The sequence below is a fragment of the Rhopalosiphum maidis genome, chromosome 4 (genome assembly GCF_003676215.2).
Source record: "Rhopalosiphum maidis isolate BTI-1 chromosome 4, ASM367621v3, whole genome shotgun sequence".
Classification (NCBI taxonomy): Eukaryota; Metazoa; Arthropoda; class Insecta; order Hemiptera; family Aphididae; genus Rhopalosiphum; species Rhopalosiphum maidis.
In genome coordinates, this window is record NC_040880.1 from 54,423,642 (window position 1) to 54,448,824 (window position 25,183).

General features: G+C 27.0%; 3 protein-coding genes across 4 annotated transcripts in view; 1 reads left to right on the forward strand and 2 right to left on the reverse strand.

Annotated features, from left to right (window-relative positions):
• Positions 1–2,678: 2,678 nt before the first annotated feature.
• Positions 2,679–6,039, reverse strand: LOC113558614. Of its 2 annotated transcripts, none has more exons than XM_026964109.1 (3): positions 5,957–6,039; positions 4,471–4,666; positions 2,679–3,311 (listed from the first exon to the last, which is right to left on the reverse strand). In XM_026964109.1, the coding sequence occupies exons 1-3, from the start codon at positions 5,996–5,998 to the stop codon at positions 3,016–3,018; spliced, it is 534 nt and encodes a 177-aa protein (XP_026819910.1). In that variant the 5' UTR covers positions 5,999–6,039; the 3' UTR covers positions 2,679–3,015. The 2 variants fall into 2 exon arrangements, with proteins under 2 accessions (XP_026819910.1, XP_026819911.1); XM_026964110.2 differs by lacking the exon at positions 5,957–6,039 and adding an exon at positions 4,745–4,918 and having other exon boundaries at positions 2,681–3,311.
• A 241-nt stretch (positions 6,040–6,280) lies between these two features.
• LOC113557300 (SAP30-binding protein) lies at positions 6,281–8,794 on the forward strand. Its single transcript, XM_026962752.2, has 3 exons — positions 6,281–6,448; positions 7,859–8,465; positions 8,525–8,794. The coding sequence occupies exons 2-3, from the start codon at positions 7,878–7,880 to the stop codon at positions 8,696–8,698; spliced, it is 762 nt and encodes a 253-aa protein (XP_026818553.1). The 5' UTR covers positions 6,281–6,448; positions 7,859–7,877; the 3' UTR covers positions 8,699–8,794.
• Positions 8,795–10,326: 1,532 nt separating this feature from the next.
• Positions 10,327–25,183, reverse strand: part of LOC113556676 (photoreceptor-specific nuclear receptor-like) — a 32,093-nt gene continuing 17,236 nt past the window's right edge. The window contains exons 5-9 of the mRNA XM_026961770.1: positions 21,345–21,459; positions 16,637–16,806; positions 16,027–16,265; positions 13,831–14,074; positions 10,327–12,180 (exon numbers count right to left, since the gene is read on the reverse strand). Of these exons, the coding sequence (XP_026817571.1) occupies positions 11,942–12,180; positions 13,831–14,074; positions 16,027–16,265; positions 16,637–16,806; positions 21,345–21,459 (1,007 nt within the window). The 3' untranslated portion in view covers positions 10,327–11,941. The remainder of the gene's footprint in view (positions 12,181–13,830; positions 14,075–16,026; positions 16,266–16,636; positions 16,807–21,344; positions 21,460–25,183) is intronic.

Genomic DNA, 25,183 nt, shown 5'->3' on the forward strand with positions numbered 1-25,183 from the left:
CGTCGACATCGGAAATCGTACCAATCAAAGCAGGTGTACCACAAGGTGGTATACTTTCCCCTTTTATGTTCAACACATACGTAGCTGACCAACCTACCATGCAACAAACTATTGTAACGGATTATGTCGACGACGAAGTTATTTTATCCATCAATGAAGATCCTTTAATCGCCTTATCAAACTTACAAGTACATCTTGACCACTTGTCCGAGTGGTACGAAAAATGGCGAGTAAAAATTAATCAAAATAAATCTATTCATACAACATTCACGCTTAAACAAGGAATATGTCCAAACATTACTCTCAAAAATGTACTAATTCCCTCATCCGACACAGTTAAATATTTAGGGTTATTCCTTGACAAAAGACTCACATGGAAAAGAAAAAACACCTCCAAACCAAACGGCTAACCTTAAACAATCGCATGCGTATGCTCAAACCTCTGCTAATTAAAAATAAGTACTCCACTCTAAACACCAAACTAATAACCTACAAAGCGCTACTCAAACCTATCCGGACGTATGGACTTCAATCGTGGGGCTCAGCAAAAAAATCTAACACTAATCGAATCCAAACGTTCCAAAACATAGCACTCCGAAGATTATGCAATGCTCTGCCCTATATTTCTAATCACACTCTTCATAATGACCTCCATATGAAAACAGTAAATGAGGAAGCACGCATTTTTTACACACGATTTCATAAACAACTCCAAACTCATTCTAACCCTCTAATAAAAGTTCTCTTCATTCTTACTCTGCCAGGAAATCCTGACCGCAGGTTAAAAAGGAAACGGTGCCGTAACCTCTTACAAAACTTTAATGTCTAATGTCTCCTGGTCAAAAAAAAAAAAAAACAAAAACAAAAAAAAACTAACTTATCAATAGTCGAGAGCCACTAATGGGTGGCTGCTTAATTCAAAACTATCATGTCATTTAAAAAATACTCTCATCATATAAACTTATTGTGCAAAAAAATGTATAGATTGTTTATGTCGAATACAAAGAAAAAAAAAATTATTCTTTCTAAACAAATTTTATTGGGATTTTTTTATGTTTTCAGCTTTATAGCTTTGTAGTGAGTTAACGATCGAAGATAAAGTTCTGAAAATTTACACAGCACTTCTCCTAAACTATGTGAATCTAACAAGACTCCAAATAACAAAATCCGTTCTCTAGTTTCGGTAACTTATCATTCTAAATGAAAATCTAGCAAAAAATAACTATTTTTTTAACTACGAAAAATTGGTATATATTGTATTTCCAAATTAATATAATTTTATGTATTTTGTTTTATTCGACAGACGATAAAATAAATCACTTAGGACAGTGTTTCAACTTATAATTTTAATTTTCGTATAAAATATTATACAAACAAATTTATAATATAAAAATTATTATGTGTTATATTTCTTGTTTTTTAAGAATATAATATATGAAAATGGAACTACAAAATTTATATGTTTGCAAAAATGTTTGAGGGGGCTTGGTGGGCTTTTGAGGAGCCAAGACCCCTCAAGCACCCCTCCCGATTACCGCTAATGGGTGTAATGAGAATAATCCATTTTTAAATATTCATAAATGCAAATTTATGAAATTTTACCTAATTAAAAATCCGATTAACTCTTAATACTCAATTTCTGACTCTAATATCGGGCTTTTTAATCGATTTAAAGATTTAGGTATAATTTTTGATCCTAAATTAAATTTTTCTCTTCATACTGAAATGATAAAAAATAAAGCTTTTCTTAACTTAGGGTTCATTAAACGTATTTGTGGTGCATTCTCTATCCTATTCCCACAAAATTACTCTACTTCTCTCTTGTCTGTTCTAATCTAGACTCTAGAGTACTGCCCCCTCATAAACAATATGTCGGAACAAAATCTTAAGCTAGATTTCTAGAATCTGTCTAAAATAACTTTCTACATTTTATCTCTTTTAAATTCAATATTAACAGACCTCTCCATGGCACGTATAATAATGTTTTAAATTTTCTAAATATTTCTCTTCTCTCTGACCGTTGTACACTTGTATTCTCTAAATTTTTACAAAAACTGATATTTAGTCTAATTAACTGTCCTGAAATTCTCTCTTTAATCCGTTTTAAAATTAATAGCCTTAATACTAGAGATCCGAAACCTTTTTATCCATTTTTCTCAACTAAAAATTATATCTTAAACTCTCCTGCTAACCTTTTAATGGCTGCAAGTAATACTTTTGTCTTTGATTATATTTAAAAATGTATTAATTTTTTTAACTATACTTGATTTGTTTTCTATATTTACTTTTAAGTTTAATTATTTTATTCAATCTATAATTATGTAATAACTATAGCTTATTGAATTAAGTGTTATTTTTTACACACAATGTTAATATTATTATGTTTTAGGACTCGCGTCCGTTTATATTAAATAAATAAATAAATCTACTATATACTAGTAAATATACTAGCATCACAAAATGTGTTCACAAAAGATGATGATTAAACATAAAAACGATTTAAAAATAGTGATACTATACTAATAAATAAAACTATATTAAACAAAGTATTATATATTCAAAAATATATTATTATTTTTTTTTAATATTAGATACATACGTAATTAACTCAACTTTAAAAAAAAAACAACAGAACTCATGTTTTTAAAATATATAAGGTAAGTATAAAATAAAGTAGTAAACCAAAATATTGTATTGTTAACTATTTGATATCTTAGATTACATAAATAGTCCCAAACACCCAAATGAAAAAATGCATTTATCAAACATACCAAACTGTGAAAAACAGGTCATTATATTACATTTTTCATAATGGTTAACAATTAACTGCTATTAGTTCATATAATAAAACAATTCACATTTATTATTAAAAAAAATACATACTTTTAATTTTCATCATCCATTAGTATTGTAAAAAAATACTTACAAATTTATTTTTGATTACTGTTTGTGTTTTAATATAAAAATGTAAATAAGTAAAAAAGTAGGGGCAAAAAATTATGAAAATTATCATTATCATAGAGCTACTTGGCGATAATTACCACCATGAATACTACTGAAGAAATTGATGAGAGTTTGTATTATATTCATACGAACTTCAATATTACTTCCAAATCTTTCTAAAAGGTCTGTCAGGTATAGGTTTTGATTTACTATTTGACACATTACAGTAGAAATTGTTTTTTGAATTTCGCTAATTAGTAAATTAAACAAATCTTGAAGTTGATCTGTACCTAATTCTCGTAACATGTCTGCTATATTTCGAATACTTGGTAACAACAAACTGTTAATCTGGTGTCCAATGCCTCCCCCTGAAATAACAAAAATAGGTAAAATCAACTGGTTCTGATTTTATATATCTTAAAATTTCATTATAAAAATATGTTTATCTAGGTTGGGCAACATTATAAGTTAATATTTAGCAGTATTTTATATTAATTTGCCATAAAGTATTTTCATAATCTTTGTAATATCTTACGATTTTCATGTTTTCTAGAGCGCCGTTTGACAATTTTGTTGGGTAGCAAGCCAGAGACAGTTACCAAAGTCAGAGCATATTTGAATTTGAGTTATTAATACATTAAAAAATTTCCATATAGGCACTATAGCTTATGGGGTGATTTTTTAATAATATAATATGTTATATAAACTAAATAATTTAGTAATTTCTTTAATTATAAATAAATAATAAAGTATTAATAATCAATGGTAATAATTAATTTAGGAGATGAAGAAACAAGCTGCATAAACACTCCATCAATAATGAAAAAAATATATTTATAATTAAAGAAAAATGGTAGATCAAATAATTTAGCCGACAAACACAATGCATACAATAACTAATATATATCTATATAAATCATGCATAGACATATTATGTAATCATTACATTATAAACTCTACTAAGACCTTGTCTGAAATTTATAATTCAATATTTGTTTTATTAAAATAATAATAATAATATTTTAATATTATTGCATGAGCCATTGGAAAGGTACTGTAAAATAAAAATGGAATGTATGTAGAAAAATAAGAAGATTTAATACTGGCCGGTAGCCATTAAGACTTAAGAGGAAACCAAACCTTTATGAAATGTTGTTTCCAAAAGACAGCAGTTGTATAATCAGTGATAATTTAGTATACAAATGACAAGAATATTCATGAGAGCGGAGAGGAGACACAACAGTTAGTACCTTTTTTTATGATTAATTAAGATAAAATAGTAAGTTAAAGTTACTGTGTCACTGAGAGAAGATCAATTCTATTATAACAATATTATAGCTTATTAGATACACTAAATATGTGGTATTTTTTAAAAACGCCTTAGGAGTGTTAAGACCTTAAATTTTTATATCAAAAAGAAACACACTTGACAGATAGTATATTCAATATTAATCAACATTTTATGTATTAATAGAATTACAAATCTTACTTTATATGGTATCTAAATTAACATATTTTAATACTTACCAACTAAAGTTCCAAGTCTTCCACCAACTAATCCTCCAAGAAGAGAACATACACCAACAATAGATCCATACATCAAAGCACTTGGTATTGCTGTTAACTCAAATTCCAAACCTTCAACAAACATTATTAATGCTTCTAGGCCTCCTTGTATAAGTGCAGTTGACATATAATTAGCCATCACAATGAGTTGGTATATCTACCAAAACATAATATATTACACACAAAACAACTTATTTATAACATAATCTAATACGTCTAACTACTCTAACCAAACCTATTGCTATTGCTATGTTCTTAACTTTAAGTTAAATGATAAATCAATTCATTCAAATAAATTTTGTTCTAATGTAAAAGCTTAAAACTACGATTTACGAAACATTTTTAATTGTGTTGACAGCACACTAGGTTGGTTTTGGTAATTTCAAATTTGCTTTGATTTGCGTTGGTTGGAGAGCGAAAACGCCGAAAACAAATACGTATTGTTAGTTGTTACCAGTGATGTAGTAGAGGGTATACGCGGGTATACGGCGTATACCCAAAACGCTAAAATTCTTAAATGCGTATAGAAAATAAAATAAAACAAATACGCGGGTATACCGTCGTAGTCTTTTGGATGATAAGTATATTACTACATTTTGTTAATAATAAATATATTATAATTTGAACATTTCTGATTTTTTTTTATTCTCATAACTCCAAGAGAATTGATATATCAAAATAATTAATTATGATTAATTATAAAATTATAAGAAAAAAGAAAATTTAAAATTGTCTAAACGTCATAAGCATAACTTCTCAAATCACTCGTGGTTTATATATTTATCATCAGATATCATCAAAAGTTATTAATAAACTATAAACATTGAATACTACGTAAACATAATAAATTAGGCAGGTAGTAGGTAATATATACTGATAAGTGATAATACAATAATATGCTTGTCATTTATTTTATTACATTTAATTTAATAAAATAAAATTAATATTATGAGTTACGACGACAGCAAGATGGTATATATAAGACATGAAGAAAATGAAATACTATTGATAAATGTTTATCAATATAAATGGGCCACCTCTTAGTGTAGGAAATCCAACCAAATGTGTTGGAAGCTGGTTGTTGCAGCTCAGATCAGCCGATGATAACCGTTCAAGGAAAGCGGAACATTTTATAAATAATAAATAAATACATTTGCTATAATGGAGTTATATATTATTATGTATTTAAATATATTTATAATAATAAATATATTTAAGTTAATTAGTATCCGGGGAGTGTGGGAGGCAGAGCCCCCACGTATTACATATTTCTCAATTTAGGTGTATACCCAAAAAAATATTTACGACTACACCACTGGTTGTTACTAATATTATAACTAATATATATACTAACATATATTTAAATTAGATATCATAAAATTATATTAATATATTATAGTAATAAATAATAATGAATAAATAAATAAAAACTAATTTATTAATATACCAAGCACGTATTCTGGATCAATTTGGGGGGAGGGTTCAACATCTACAGACTCGTGTAATTATTACCATTGATTACAACTATGCTATCATCAATACTATTACACCTATAATTAACGTCTAACGATAGTATAACACTGATGTATGATGTACTAACTACTGAATACTGATGTAGTGATGTCTATCTCATTTATTTGTGTGTGTTTATAGAACATGAAATATCAAATAATTATGTTCATCACCTAGAGAGCGCTGTGTAATAATAATATTAATTGGTAGTTGATATACTTTGACATTTTGAATTCTATATCATATTATCATTATTCTTTATTATTTATTATCTATGCACTATGTTTGTATTTAAAAATTGAAATTGAAAGATATGAAAATAGTGGTAGTCACCATAAAATAGAGATCAGACTATGATATACATTATATACAACCTTTTAAAATAACAATACTTCACCCAAGTTCAAGATATTTCAGCTTTTAACAGGTAAGACAGTTGATTAAGTTTTACATTTTTATCATAGATTTCATGACCCTTTTATAGTAATTAGTATTATTCACATATTTTGTCAATTTTAATTTTCATATTTTTTTACTCCATAATTATCATTAACAGCTACAGCGAGCGATTCATGTACATGGTGATCGACAGAAACCTAATGTTTATCAGATTTTAACTGCATTCAGTAGAAATACCCAAATACCCAATGTAATCTTTCAAAATTATTAAATGGCATGTAATTACAAAGAACTTTTGAGTATTAAATTCTAATTTTCAGTAAAATATAACTGAGAATTTTTGATTTCATAAACATCAGGTTCCTATTGGTCACTCAGTACAAACAACCGTGTATGGTTGTGCAGTAGTTTGGCGTATAAATAATTTAATTTCTTTTTTTTTATTATTGAAATTATTTCAGTCTAAAAAATACAATTCTGATCAAGACTGTTATAAAGGTGGTTGTTTTAACTCTGGTAAATCACGTCTCAATAAATCCCATCTTGTGTTCTTATGTATAGGTCTTTTCCCCACTATTTTGATTGTATCCTTTTTTGTCAGATGATGTGTACCGTCATGTACTTACGATTCATGTGTTCTTAGGTTTATGCAAACGTGCGATGATCTTACTATCTTATAATAAATACGAATGTCCACACCTAAATCCTTTAAATAACTATTGCATGTAGCTGAAATTGTCTGGTTAAAACTACTTTGTAGTTTCTCACTTTGATGCATTACATTATCTCCATATAAAAGTATTTTATAATATCCAAAATTTTTAAGTTATGACATATAATTCTATGACGTGTATATAATCATATTTTAGTATAGCAAATTTACTGATTACTACTGGTACCTCCTATCTTAGATTTTATTTTCATGTAATACCATTTGAAAGTGACATCAGCATCATTGCTTTTAGGTATAATAGTAAATTATGTAATTGATAATTGAAATTTATGAACAATACATTTTTGTATGTGTCTGGTTTAATAACACTTTTCTATTGATCAAAAATCTAAATTTTTCCTTTTATTTGATATTAGAAGCATGAAAATGTACATTATGTAAATTGATAGGTACATAGAATTATGTATACTTTAATCCATAAATTTGTACCAAATGTATAATTATTTTTGTGTATGTGGTTACACGTATCAAAATAGATTCCTTTAGTAGATCTAAAAAAAAAAATGCTTATAATGTAAATGTGAGGTTTTGTGATTAGGCTCTAATAATTACAGTAATAATATTGAACAAAATTTCTTTTTGTATGACTTATCCTCCTTTCTATATCAATTATGCTATTTGATTAGTTTTACCAAACAGCATTATCTCCTTAGTTATTATTAAAAGAAGGCAATTTTTAATTTTAAAATATTTTGTTATTTATAGTCAGAATTACATTAAAAAAATGTCAGCTCTTGCATCATTAACTGCTAATTATACAGACTCTGAAGATGAAGGTACTACACCCAGTCAACGTAGACATGTTGAAGAAGTGTCTATTTTGAATGAACCACAGTCAGAACATATACCGAGTCCTCAATTACAAATACCGAATTCAGCTCCAGCTGTGACTAACCCAGAAGATGACAAAAAAACTAATCTTGTGTCATATTTTGAAGATCATGATATTGTTATGTCAGATGAAGAAATTGACCGACGTTCAGATATAGATGACGAAGAAGATATTTTACCACCAGAACCACATGGCAGATGCTCTAAAGAATTACAAGATAAAATTACGCGATTGCATGAAAAAATGGAAAAAGATGGCATGGACATGAATTTTTTGATCCAAAAAAGGAAAGATTTTCGAAATCCCAGCATATACGAAAAACTTTTACAATTTTGTAATATTAATGAATTGGGAACAAATTATCCACCTCATTTATATGATCCTTTAAGATGGGGCAAAGAATCATTTTATGAAGAATTGGGTCGCCTGCAGAAAGAAGATATGGAAAAGAGACAAAAAGAAAGAAAAGAAAAAACTAAAGTAAGTTCTGTGTTCTTGTTAAATTTAGATAGTTTTTAAAATGTTGATTTAAATTATAGGTTGAAGTTGTGTCTGGTACGAAAAAGACTCCATCAATCAATGTTTCAAGTTCCCATAAACAAGATGACAAGAAAAGTAAATGGGATCTTACCACATCAGTAACAGGTACAAAGGGAACAATTATCTCAGCTTTTGGTTCTTTACCAAAAAAACAAAAATTGGATATTCATTAATCAATTTTAGTACTTACCTAAAATAAATATATACAATTGTAAATAAACTATTTTCTGAAAAGTGTTTTAATTTTTGAATAAAAGACATAAAATTCAAACCAGTTATCATCATTATGATTAAATTTAGCTTTTGTAATATAATGCAATAAATAAAAAAAAAAATCAAATCTGTATTTGTGATTTTATGTATTAATATAATATGTTCAAACAGATAATTTATATCTAATAGTTAATACTGTACATTTCTACTTATATGCATGTCCTATTACACATTATTAAAATACATTTTTATCAGTACAAGCGAACTTCAAATATTGAAATGTATAATACATAATATTATTAATACAATTATACATAATAAATAATAAATAATACATTATATTATTTTATTTTTAAAGAAAAGAAATATAACCACCATATAAGTAAATAAAAGTAAACAATAAAAATATGGTAATATGTCAATTATTTTAAGCATCAAATAATTAAATACATCAAACATAGCAATGGCAACAGCAACAACAATAACAACAACAATAACAACAGAGCTTAATAATAATTTAATAGGTAATATACTAATATTATTGATTTTATAATATACAATTAATACATGTATATACCTGTATATATGTATATATAAAGATTTATTAAACAAATTATAAATTTTTTTTTATAGCTTAATTGAAATGTGTCTGAAAACAAAAATGTTGTCATACAACATGAATACAATGAGTTAAACATCCTAATAATGTGATAACTATTTACTATATTATGGCTCTAGAAACAAATCTGAATTTAAATACACATTGTAAATGTATACCATTGGATACCATGACAAAAAACGCTGTTGGTGCTTAGTAATTATACTCAATATAGATATTAAAAAATTTGACTGTGAGCTTAAATTAAGTAAAGTCAAATCAGTTAACATAAAGTTGTAATTACTGGTTAAAAAGAATTTAACATTAAGTATAGTTTATAATTTTATAACATTAAAAAAACGTGATATATTGATTATTATTGTGACATTACAATTATTGTACATTAGTCTTTATATATCGATAGAAGATCTATAGTCAGGGTTGGGCAGTATCAAAGATACAATTGTATCCATGATACATTTTATATTAGTATCTTGTATTTTATTTTTCCAAAGGATACAAAATACTATTATTGTTAACATTTCTACTAAATAGTACCAAATAAATTGAATTATATCTGCAGGATAAGTACTCAAAACTTAAAATAAACTTAACAATTATGGTAATTTTGTGTGTGTGATGAGCCACAACTAATGATAATGAAAAAAATTACCACACAATATTATAACTTGTAAGGTAATTTAAAAAATATAAAATAAAATTAAGGTGTTCATATACCTATCTATAGTCATACAGACAAGCATTAAAATGGAATTTTTGTTCTCATAAAATATGAATCCATTACTTAGAAATGAGTGTACAATTTATACCCTTAAAACTAAAATATAATGCTGAACAATATATTATAGTAATGTATTATTTATAAAAATATAAATTTATATTTATTGAACTATTAACTATTAATATTATTTTTTAGGTACTTTTAACTATTATTTATATTTATAACTGTTTGTATTTATGTATAGACAGTTTAATATTTAATAAAATTCAATTGGAAATATAAAAGTATCATGCACTATGCAGGTATCTTTGGTTCATACTTCATGTATCTACTATGTTGTATCTACTGTTTTTTGATTATCTTGCCCAACCCTATCTATAGTGAACATTGTTTACGGTTGGAAACTTTTACTAATTTTTTTTTTTAATAACTATTAACCAACCAATAATATTGTACCATAGTATAATACTGTCAAATAATGGGTAATAATAATTTGGATTAAGTAGTTTGTGTTTACTAAATTACCAAATGATCTAAAACAAGTAGTTTTAGACTTGATTAGCTACTGATTTTATTTATGTTTAGCATATTTTGTCATCTATTATTCTTTTTTATACCTTACTATATCGCTATTCGCTAATTACGTAATCGTGCTACATGTGCATGTAAAATGCGTCCCTACTTATCATACGACATGTATATTGTTAACATCACGTGACAAAAACAGAAAAATAGTAAAGAGTCATGTCTTCATTGTTAAATGGGAAGTAAGTAGGTAGGTATGATACCTTGCTGTGCCATTGCCAAGATTTGCGTTTTTAGTGGTTGTGTGTATTTATAGGGAGGTTGATAATTTTACACAATTTGGTTTACCAGTGGTTCTTAGAAGGTCACATGTGATATTGACGCCCTATTGTTAATTCAAAATAATACCGACATACTCATAGAAGTATTTAAACCATAATCATTAAAATAATTATAAAAATAACAACTTTACATAATAAATTATAAATATTCGATTTTACTTTTGTGCATGCTTATATTTTCGTGATTATTTAGGTTAAATTATAACTTAATTAAAGCAACTAAACTAGAAATAGTAATAAATAATGACGTATATTTTTTTTTATTAAAAAGGCTACTCTGTCCGACATTGTCTACTAGGTACTCTAAATGAACATTTTTAAAATTTGTGGTGATTGAATTTAAAAAGAACCGCAGTGGTATATGTATAACGTTTTAAAGTTATTAACATTTCTGTGTGGCCAAGTCTTATAAATAGTTAAGTAATACGTTCATAGAAAAATGAAAGCATTTTTAAATTTTTCTAGAAGACGCTCTCTCTCTCGGTTACACCACTAAGTACGCAAGTGATTATTCGTTCCAACAACAATAGATATATCATTATTAGTAAGTTATGGTCTAACGTGTGATCTGCTTTAATTATAATGATCTAAAGAATGCAACATATACAATTAATTTTATTATTCATGTAATTTATTTACAACTTAAAAAGTGTAAATAAAGTGCCTCTTACAAAGTAAAGTGCCCATAAGGTAAATTTATATTTTATACAAGAGGTCTAGCAGTCCCACGAAATATATCACAATAGGTTCATATTTCATATATAGGTGATAGGTAGTAGTATAATATAGGTGTAGATATATATACGTAGTTTCATATATATTATGAAAGCCTCTGTATTAATAAATAAGTACCTATACCGGTTAGGTTATTCCTTATAAGTTATACGTGATGACGCGGTGTATGACGTAGGTAGGTTACTGCATTAGTCATTAGGAATACATTATTATATCACGAGTGTTGGACTATTATTATTATTATTCGTTGTCAGCTAGGTCATTAGTTCTTGTACATATCGCACAAGACTTTTTCCATCGGTATGTTGCCGATGGTCCGCTGAAAAAATATAGCCTCGATTCGGGCGGCCGGTACATTTTTTAATAATGGCAACATCAATAGTAGTCGGCCGAATCGGACCGGCTGACCGGGATGCTGGTTCCTGGTGTGTTGACCGAGCATGACGTGTGCCTGGTCCTGCAGGTTCTCCACTTGTATAGGATCTTTCAATCCCCGTGTGTCTAAAACCATTATATACGATTGATCATCATGTAATGGTTATATATGGTAAATGGTAATCATAGTTATCATTATGTTATAGATAGGTGGTAAGCACAAACGCATAATATGTGTATTATACACTGTTACAGCCTAACAGGGCGTTTCAGATATCAGTTAGTTCCGTACGAATGTTAACAACAATAATTGTATACAGATTTGAGTGGTTTTAAGAAAACAACTGTTTCGAGTTTTGCAGATGCGAGATTTTTAAGGGTACTAGGTATACCAACAGTATAGCTAATAGCTACATCTCATTCAAATACACCATAAGTATTGTCGATCTCAAAAATTACTACCTATATTTATTTCAAATATTGCTCGATTTTTAAGAATTTTAAATCGGTGTTATCCAATTTTTTTAATGTTATTATGACTTGCTGTGCGTGAAAATCCATTAAGATTTAATGAGTTTCATAGTTTTATCTAATAGTGTTATTATAATTTAAAAAATCTTATTAATACTCAACATTTTATAAGTATAAGAAGTACCTATAAACAACGATATCAACCCAAATTTTTTAAATTCGTTATTTTATTAATTATTACAGTAATAATTATAAAACTACAAGTAAGTAAAAAATAGATAAGTAGAAAATAATAAATAACAATAGAATACAGAAATTAAACTTTATATTTTCTACCAAAATTATGTATAAATTTAATTCTAGAAAAGTCTTGGACATTTTTTTTCTAAATCTGACCGACACCACACTTTAATATGGCTTAAATATTTACTTTATTCTTATGGATTATATCGGAACCAAACCCAATTAAATGTGTAGTAGTATAAAACGGACACGACGCCATGATATTTGTATAAACCCTATGAACTCTAAAGTGTACAACACAATGTCACGTTGTTAAGTTTATTTTGGTATTTTTTAATTTAACAATTTATGTCTATTAACACCTACATAATTGTATACAAATTTAATATTGATTTAATTATATACATATATTGTACAGTGGTCGTAGTAACACAAAATAAGTGGAAAGAATCTCAACATTTTGTAAACACGTTATTTAAGTTTAATTTAAAAGTTAATTAAATTCAAATCCAAGCTTATTCAAAGTTGAAAGTATTAACTATATAAATTAAATTATAAAGTTATGTGAGTTTTATTTATGTGTTTTTACTCATATTATTTTCAAGTAGAATTTTACTTATAAGTATAAAGTAATTCTATCTTTAAAACGGATGCAGTCCGATTTACGAGCTTACAGGTTTTTTTTATATTTTAGTGTAAAAAACTGTTTAATATTCTGTATGATAGTTTTGTTTTTTATTATAAATGAGATAAGTAGAGGTAAGTACTTAGTACTTATAAATAGTTTAAGATGTGTTATTAGTTATTGTTTGACGTAACGATGTTCCAGTAAAATATATTTGTTATAGGTATCTGTAAAGACAATATAGCGGTGAGCGGTAGCTGCGGTGCTTATGCTTATAAATTATAATAATATGACTTATTAGTAAAACTCACATACAAGTTAACACAACCCCTCCCCCAATGTTTTAAAATTAGATACCATCACGAACTTGTCCATCGTTTAATATTATAAATTTATAATGGAAATAATTTAGAATAATAGACTAGTGTGATCGTTACCGGCTCTAAATAAAACGATAGCCTTCATGCAAGCAAACTCGGCTGGGTCGACACTGATGGTTCTGAATCGTCGTAGGGTTTCATTGAGTATGCGTATGTCGGCTGCCACTTGGCTGGCTTTGCCGTTTGGTATGGCCGCCACGTGATCTGAAGGGTTGAAAAGCGGGTTGTTTTCTAGTGGTAAACACCACTGGACCGCGTTCAACAGGAACAATTCCGACCAACATTCCTCTAAGAGTATCACCTATAATATAATATTTAGAAAGAAAAGAATAAACGTTTTTGCACCGTCGTATAATATAATTTAAATAATATGATATTATGTATCTATAACTATAAATTTTAATGTGTATCTAGTATATATGTAATATTGTAAATTGTAATCGTATAATTATAATAGGTATATAAGTATATTAATGAAAAAGCAAGACCTATTTATTTGCCACTTCGCATTATACAGGGTGATTTACCTGCATTTGTAAGTTTATATTATACAGATTAACCCATTTTATCTTTTAATTGTACATTTGTTTGAATTTTGACTTTTAGAATTTATAAGTAAGTAGGAATCAGAGTTAACGAGTTGTGTCTCCATGATAAAAGTAGGGTACCTACACTGCTGCACACGAATTGCGTCCGGAAATCCTTTTTCCTTATGAATTGTGGTGTCCCGGTGATATTTAATAACTATATGAATTGCGTCCCAACGTAAAAACATTATTTTCCTTCCATTTTACACAGATTTAGGACTGTCAATAACAAACTATGACTATTGGTAAATGGTAGATTCAAAATATTGATTTTTGTCATTATGTAATTGGAAATAAGTAAAGTACAAATGATTAAAATCTAGGAGTGTGCAATATGATAATTAAAATAAAAAATAACAAAAAAGTTACATAAAATTAAAAATTAAAAAATTGGTAAAGTCTTGAATGGAAATCCTAACCTTTTTTGTATTCTTGACTCAAACCAACAATTTGAATTTTCCTTTACCAACTTTGACCTAAATGAAACCTGCCTCTTTTCATTTGAACTGATGGTAACATGATTAATAATGATGAGTGAATAGCTTTTTCAAAGTCGAAAAATATTATTTCAAGTGAAAAATTGTTATTATTTTTTAGAAATACAGATTTGAGATGTGTTTATGTTTTAGTAAACTTCACTTAAAAATTTAAAAACGGACGCAATTCGTGAAGTCGTTTAGATAAAGCCAGACGCTATACTCCTCTGTAGCCAAAATAAAATATATTGTTTCGTTAATTGAAATAAAAAATTTATTATATAAATTCAAATTAAGCAATTTGTCTATTTCAATGTTGTATAAAATATAAATACCCACATAAATTTTATAAGATAAATTTCACGTTTTGAATTTATAGAAATAGTATTATTTAAATTTTTGCCTAATATATATATAATATTATTAAAATGATTTATGTAATTATTTTTACTTTTTATTTATATTAATTGACGAAACAACATTGATTATTGTTAGGTTAGATCAGTGTTTCCCAACCGTTTTTTACTCGACGCCCCTTTTAGATTTTAAAAATTTCATACCGCCTCCCCCAAATTAATTTTTTCAAAAGATTAATGTTTTATTTTTTAATAAGCTATTTAATTAAAGAAAAAATATAATTTAACATTTTAGTTATAATTTAGTTAATGTTAAATTTAAATACCTACTATTATTAGTAGAAATAAAAAATTAAAAAATAATATAATATAATATTAATTTGAATTATATAATTTGAATAATAACGCAAACAATATTTATGTGACTAATGACTGCCCTGATGATGATGTTATTTAAGTGTCCATAAATATTATACCAACATAATTCTGTATATTACATTTGATATTTTAAATTAGTTTTGATTTTACGTAGTTATACATTTCATTGCAATTAGTTATAAACAATAAAAATGCAAATGAAAGATGAACACCCCTTCAGAAAACGCCCCTTTCAAATTAAAAAATGCCCACAAGGGGGCAACGGTTAGGGGGCGGTTGTGCCCATGTTGGGAATCACTGAGTTAGACCAAACTTGTGTGTAACTCGAAAAAAAAACTGGGGGACACAATTCGTGTAACCTGCAAAAAAACCTAGAGACACAATTCAGTATTTGAGACTCAAGCCGTAAGAATTGACATATTTTATACATTGTTAGATATTGTATAAAATTCTCACCTGGTCTCTAAATGGAAGAGACGCAAAAGACGGCAAGTTTTTCGCCCATTTGACGGCCATGAAAAGCAAACGGGCGGAAGTCTCATAAACGTTCTCGTGTAGGCCAGGATAGAATGACGGATGATGATCGTACATCGAATGGTGTTGGGTAAGCGGTATCGGAACCGCCGGTGGCGAAGACGATGCCCTTTTGTTGTCGGACGTATCCGGTTCTTCGTTGGTCACGTCTATACTGTCGTCTACAATACATAAAACACGAATAGTCTCTTTAAATGGTTTTATTTGCGGGCGCAGCATAATGACAGGATAGTTTTAAAGACCATAGTAGTATCCCCAATATAAAGCTATTTTAAGTTTGTGTTGCCAACAACATTATTATATGTTAACAAACTTTTACTCTAATAAGAAATATTGAGTTCAAATTGTTGGATAAATTTCATTTATAGATATATATCTGTTGGTTATATTGTTAACGTGCAGAAGATGAGTACAGCGTAAGAGAGTCCGGCATTCTTGACGCTGAATAAAACCGTTCGTTTACATTTGTCACGACGTCATTACTCTCAATAATATTATTAAAATAATATTACTACTTTATGCATATTCTTACCATCGTCTTGGTCATCGTGGTGAGATTCTTGTTTCGGCGATGAAGATGCAGTCGGCGATGGTTCTGCAGGACGTTGCTGTATGCTTGGCGGTGCCATTGGTCCGTTGGGATGATATCTCAGAGGAGATAATGCCAACGCCACTGAAACCGGAGGTCTGTAAAGACATGGCCTGTTGAGAATTGTTTATGTTATAAATAATTTTATAATAATAATAATAATAATAATAATGGTAACAATAAATAATTAATAATTTTAGAGAACTTCATTGGTATTCCGTTCAAAATCGAAATCAAATAATAATGTATAGGTAATAGGTATATAAGCACAAAATGATTTTTAAATCTTTCATATTTATTAATATGTTATAATTTTATATATTTTAATTAATAGAATTCGATAAGAATAATTTGATAGTCTAATTTAGTTTATTTATATTTAAATTACGTAAAACAAAACTGGTTTTTTAAATATTATCAATAAATAATAAATATCTATTATTATTTATTACTTTATTATTAGTTATAAATTATAATATAAATGTGTTTATGAAAAAATTTAGGTCAAATTTCCAATTTGTAATATCAATATTCTTTTTATTAGTAGTATATATGATATATATATATATATATCTACTTAGATACATGATGTTTGGACCCCATATCATACATTTTTTTTTCAATTTTTCCAAAAAAATTGTATATCCATTGTACATCATTTTTTTTATTTATCATTTTTGTAGATTCTCAGGCAACTTAAAAGATAAAATAAGTTAAAAAAGACTAAGTTCACCAAGTCCTCTCTCCATAGGCGGTATCGTCGACACTAAGCATATTGAAAACTAATGTAAATGTAATGTATGAGCTTATAAGCTATTAGGGACTCTGAGAGAGTTAATAATTATCGATACTGGATTCTTAAGTGATCAATAAATAAATTAATGATAAATTAAATATTTATTCTAAAATAATAAACGTAAAATTTGTTAGTTTCCACAAAAAAATAAAAAATAATCGATTACGTAACCATAATTGATTTTATTTTATTAAATTTAATATTTTAATCAAATAATAGCATGTATATTTATATAATATAGAGTTGAATTATTATTCAAAATAAATCCCATTTGTGGTTATAATATATCAATATATGTATATATTAATGACCCCTGCAAGTTTCACAGTATTTCAGATTTGATAGGTAGGTATATATATAATAGTAAATAAATATAACATACAAAATCTACCCATCAAATTAACATTAGTCAAATGGCATTGTCCCCCACGTATATTATTTTAGGGTCGTTGGCCACAAATGCCTTTGACGGTTAATCCCTAAGTTCTAGTTGAGAATGACGTTGAAAAAAGCATTACAAAAATACCCATATGGCCTGTATATATATGAAGGGAATCGACTAGGGATCGACATCATTTAATTTGTAATTCGGTGGTGGGATTAAATCGTTTTATTGTACAGCTAATCCCATATAAATTGATATCTATTCTTATTTCTTAAACTCGTATAGTTGTATTATTATTGGTTATACATCAGATGCGAGTTGGCCAAACTGTTTCACTTTTACCAAACTCCAACCCCTACAAACAATAATAAAATGGTAATCTGTAAAAAAGAAAACCAAGGAAAAAAGAACAATTTTTATAAATTTTAAATATATTAATTGATTATGAAATTTAAAAAATTATTACTTACACACATTTACACGATCGTATGTAGAAATGATGGAAATTGTATAAAAATAATTATCCCTCTAAATTTGTAGATATCAAATTAATATTATTAATTATTTATCAAATAATAATATCATATTATAATTTTACAAGCGTAATAAATATTATATAATACAAAAACATTTAGCATGTTGCTAGTAACATTTGTTCAATTGGTCAAGAAAAAACTCTAAAATAATTATATTATAATAATGTACATTGTTGTAGTAAAAATGTATTTTACTCTATAGTCTATAATCTATATTATACTAAGTTAATAATATATTGTATTTAATATATCAAAATATACCTAGTAGGTACCTATATAAAGATGAAGAATGAAAAATACATTTTTTTATATTTTTTCACATAATTGTATGCAATAAGAAAACATTTTTCAAGAGAAATATATTTTTTATATTTCAATATTTTTAAAATTATATTAAATATTATACATTTTTCTTGAGATTAGATATCAACCGTTTTTAAGGAGTTCATGTAGACTATTTATATGTCTGTGCATACGTGTTATGTAGATGTGTGCGTAGTAAGTGATTATTTTTTAATTTTCATATTCAATTAATATAATTAATATTTTTAAAAATTTTTCTTTTTTCTTTTACTTTTTTTTACTTTCATATTTTTTTTGGGATTCTAATAAAATATGTGTTATTGAAAATTAAAAATAATTGTTTTAGAGTTCTGCTATTTTTACAATTGATATTTCCATGGTGATTTAAAATTGTATTTAAGTTCATACCTTGGTACTTAATAAATTTAGGTAGGTACCTATTATGTTTATTATATTTTATAAATCTTATAGACTAGTCGAGGTTTTTTATAATATATAATCTAAATATTATATTATATAAATACCTTTAGTCTCTTTATATACATCAAAATAAGATCTTATAGGTAATAAAATAAGGAATTATGCTGTGTAGTCAATAATACTAAATTGGTTATTTTAAAAAACATTTTAAATAATTAAACAAATATATTTTATATTATTCATAACATTATAATGTATAATACATTTATTATACTTGTACATATAGTATTAGTCATGACACGATACTTATGGTATATATTGAAGCAGTAGAATTATACTTTTTCAATACATATAATTTAGCATAATATTATAGTAATTGTACATTTAACGATTTTTATACGCGTATACGTAGTTATGTACATTTAAATTTTTAAGAAATTATTTGTTTGTATTTTTATTTTTATGTACTCGTACTACGGAGGTATATTATTATATTTTTTGTTAATACCATGGGACCTGTTGGTTTATTATTTTGATTACAGAAATGTTTAATTAGAATAAATAGTATATTATATACTTTATAAATCATTTAAAAATATAGTTAATACTAAATACAATTTAAAATTATGATTTTTCAAAAAATATCAATGCAAGTAGGTAATGCATTTAAAATTTAAATAATAAAGTTATAACTTATAATATTGGTAATATACCCAAATAAGGTAATACAACTTAACGGTTAATGTCGAGTCTAATAAATCGATTGGACTGTGATGGATAATTATATACCTATAACTATAGTTGTATATAGTATAAATAAATAATAAAAGACTAAAGAAATGTACAATAATTAAATGACAAATATTGTTATATTCATGAGTCATGATAATTATTCCACATAATGTAATTCGTACAATTTTAACCTTCGTGGATGCATATTATTATCTGTTATGTTATCGAAGTATCAAACTATATTATACTATGTCTATGTTAATTGAATAGGTGAATCGTTTATGTTTTCACGACAGTCGGTTAAACTTAAAACAAATAAAAACCAAAAATTACAGAGAAAAACAGTTGTGAAATGACGCGTCTAGCGTCTGTCTCCTGTAATAGATAGGTACCTATACTTTTGTTTTTGGCAAACACCGTGTCCATTCTCACAACAAGGGAGCGAAATGTTTCGTGATATTCTGCTATTCGAATACGATTTGCATAACAAACAAGACTAAATAATGTTTTTTTTCTTATGGTATTTGTCACTAGTATGGTTGCAACATGGTTGTGTGTCATATTTTCGGAACCATATTACCTACCTATATATAATACTATCATTATATGATGTTCTGCTTGTACTAATATGTACTATACTCTAAACAAATGTATATTGTGCGCAAAATGTAGCACTTGGGTAAACCTACTGGTTACTGTCCAAACATTAAATTATATTTAAAAATACATATTCATGGATAATTGTTTGCAAGGGGAAAAAAATTAAACGTGACAAAAGCAGAGGCGGATAAGCCTGACTTTTGTATATAAAAGAGAAAAAAAACATAAGGGTATAAAATAGATCCGACCCTCCGAAATGAAGAATTAAAATGCGACTAAACACCTGAACCCTTTTTTTTATAGACGCGAAAACGAAACGGAGGAGATTTATAAACCATTAATCAAAATTTGGGGTGGACTGCAGAACGTGATAGCCTATTTATATATATATGTATATACATAACATTTAATAGGGTGTGTTTATAATGTTTCAAACCCTATATAATAATATATACGTGCTCACACTTGCCACGTCAATAAATGATTTTGAAAAATCATTTACATGGACTTTATATTATATAATACAATATTGTATAATATTTCACTTTCAATAATACAAAAGTCCATCATGTAAATAATGCATACGTACTATATAGCATTATATCACGTTAATTGTAGTAAAATATATTGTATTTATTTATAAAATCTATTTCACTATCATCGCATGCTGCGAAGAAATATTGTGAACTAACTTCAATCGATCATCCATAATAATATATTATTATATAATAATATAGTGTTGTGTATGATAAATTGATATAGAACAGGTTATAAAATATTATTGATTTCATTATTGTGCATTGAGAAATTATTAAATATATAATCGCACAATTAAATATGCGAATCGAAAGTATAATAAGCAATAATGTATTCGCTCACCCAAACACTCCAACCGCCACAGCTGCTTCCCGAATCACTCGTTCGTGGTCCATATCAGCTAGATTTTCTGGACGTATAGTTGCTGTGTTTCTTGGCTGACGTTCATTTTGGACAGCTATATACAAAAGAACGACAGAATAAATAAGTCTTATTTATCACATGTATATGTATAATATTGTGTCATTCAGGCAGATATAATTACTATAGAAATGATCTACATGCAAATATTCAATGTACTTGCATACGAACGTATTGCAGTAGAGTTCCATGGACTAAATTTACACCTAATTCAGTCCAAAAAACAACCAATTAAAATGATTAAAAAAATAATTACTTTTTCTACCCATTATATAGATGAAGAACTCATTATGTCGAAAAATTGTAATAATAAATATATTCGTTAATACTTAATTAAATACACTAATACATGTGTGTTTTATTTTATTGCATTTTTCTTATTCTTACATTTTTATTAATATAATTATTATTAATATTTATTGTCAAAATACGTAGATAAAAAACAATAAGAAAATAAAATATCAACCAGCTGCTTTATTTGACTCAATTTGATACATATTTATTATCAAATAAAATTTAACCAAAAATAAAACTCCAAATCTGAGACTGGACTGTTTAACTCCCTTTTATACCCAAAATAACTTATACGTAATAAGGTATACACAGAGCATTTATTTTTTCGAAAAGTGTTAGTTTCTTTTAGAAATTTTCGGTTAGGAAATAGATACATGCAATTTCATTCTTAGATTTATTTATAATCGTAACCTATATTTTTAATTTTTATTAAACTTTAAATAGGTACTTATAAATTGATTGTACCTAATTAAATAATTTATTAGTTTGCCAATCGTATTTTCTTTAAAGTGTTCTGTTTCAGATAATATATGATTAGGTATATAAGTTACAAATTAATAATTATCATTTAGAAATGTAGATTTTAGGTTTACTACCATCACAGGAAAGATGAAAAATAAAAGCTGTAGCGAAACCGTTATTTGTATATAATGTCTATAGGTACAGATTTTTATTAAATTATAGATACTAGATACGTTGTTTTGGATAAATTGAATCAGTAATATATTTGTGAATAATATTATAATTATTGATGTATATATAAGTAACTCGATTAGGGCTATGTGCTTTAATCATGATTGTACTTTGATTGCATAGTTAAAAAAGAAAGGTAGACAACTAGATTTAGTAAAGTTAAAGTGACAAATAATTTGAGTAATTTTTACCCTATTATGCGTAGGTAATGGATTATAATAAATAATGAACGAATGTGGGATACATATTTGAATACTTTTATACTTTTCTTTAGTATTCATTCTTCGGTGTACCTCGTGTATTATGCACTTTTCACCGCAAATTACAGTGTAATAGATACATATTAAATAATATTATTATTTATATAGTAAAATTAAAAAATATGAATAATTTAAATATTACGTTATTATACGTTATATACGTTATTATAGTACGTGATGGTACTACAACGCGTGTTGGATGTATACGAACTACGAGTTCACTGCACTGATCGATAGTCGATATATACAACCGCGCACATATTATCACCAACTCTGTTATAATACATAGATAGTAAGCACACGGATAATATCATGAACGTTTATGTATAATTTATTGATTTATTGTACATGAACAATTTGTCGCGGACTATGCTTGAGATCTATTATGTATTTATAATTCTGTGTGTATTATGCTGTATGCACGAATACTCCTACATACAACACTCCGCACGTGTATATATAATATTATATCATTATTAAAATATTATAATATATATAATAATATACATATATATATATAATATATATATCATATAGTACCTAGATGTTAATATATGGTGGATTATCGCGGCACGAAATCCCTTTGATTTCGTCGCCTTCGGTGCAGTTAAAATCTCGCGGCGGCGTTTGTTGAGCGTAAGCTTTTTAATGATAATAACGGTGCCGGCGGGTCCACGATAACCGCATGTCACGATCCGCGTGTGACAAAACAATAATAATAATAGCACGAAGTATAATACCCTATATACGATACATTAGACGTGTTGTGCATATAATAAAATATCGTTTTCCACTTTTTGCTACTGTTTTTTTTCTCCCGCAAGTCTTCTTCATTTGCAGTGAGCCCGACGTGTGCGCCTCATCGGCCGGAGGCTGAGAGACGGGTGACGAATACAAAATAAAAACCCTACACGACTTTGCCTGCACGTTTAGTGTATGTCTACATAATAATATATTGTCATTATACTCTTCGTTGGATGCGTGCGCGCGCTCATTAAAATAAAATCGTAAATAATAATAATATACATATTTATATTACAGTAATAAACGACTGTATATATATATATAATATATACATACATTATACATCGTCACCACACGCTTACACTTTGTAATGACACGTCGTGGTTTTTTAGTTTTTACATATTGTATTATTATAACGCGGTCGTTTTATGTTTATTTAAATGAGCGTGAAAAACATTTTCCTCGGTTAACTTGGTTCACTCTCTTTCTCTTTCTCTTTCTGTATCTGCGTTTTGATGTTTTTTTTTTAACAAGGGTCGACCACTGTGTGAGCACGTGGCCACCGACCGCCACAGCTTTATTATACATACGTAAATACGTTGCTTAGCATGAATCCTTTATATTTCGCACTATGGACATTGTTACGACAATGTTTTAATAACGTATTATTATTATATGCATAATACATATTTATCATGTATAGAATAGATACCGTGTAGAAAAACTTAGATGTCAGATTTTAAGTAAACACGACATTGCGTATTATGACATATCGTGTAATTCAAAATGTTGGCTTCCTTTAATTTTACAATAATACATTATTATAGTAAATTAGTACTTACTATATTACTATGGAATCATAGGCGTGAGCACGGAGTATGCAAGGTGTCAAGGTATATAATTACATACTGTGTGAGCTATGGGGACAGTAATTTTTTTTCAATTATATAATATGACCCAATTCCTAAAATAACACTCGAAAAATAAAAATAACAAAAATTTATAAGTACGATCGATATTTACGGCTTAATTATGTGACAAGAATCATAAAATAAATATATCATTTTCAATAAAAACGTATTTATAAAGAAACTTGTATAGTTGTATGTCTTATTTTTAACATAAAAAAAAATATTAAAAAACTTAATATTTTCTAACAAGTAGCAGTAATAATACTGTGGAGACTATAACAATAATAATGGTTAATGGTACCTAATCATAAATATTTTTAAGGAAATTGTATGAACATTTATTTTGTTGGGACCACATTTTATAGCTGTATACCCTACAAACAAAGTTTTCGCATGTCTATGAGTAAGATATTATGGTAACTAATTTGTGACATGCTGTAACAACAGAATTCGAATTTGTAACAAAAAATCATATAATTATACGACCTAGTCTTTTAAATACAAGTTTCAAATTTTAAGCAAAGCGATGAAATGTTTTGGTTTTACATTAGACATTTATTGAGTATGTGTATGTGTGATTTTTTTTATCATTATAATTGTGCTAAGAATGTAACCTTTTAAAGTAGCAAGAATACTTAGATTTTCAATTTTGTAAATTGTTTTAAGCAGCGAATTTTATCTAGTCGGTACTTTAAAAGGGCTAAAACAAATATCAAATAAATTCCAACTACAATAAGTAAATTAATAATTATAGAGTATAGTGAAAAATGTTTAAAATTTCTAATTTTATTATCTTAAGCTTCAAAATAAAATCCAAAGATTCCTTATAAGTTTTTTTTACTGGAATCTATAAATCAAG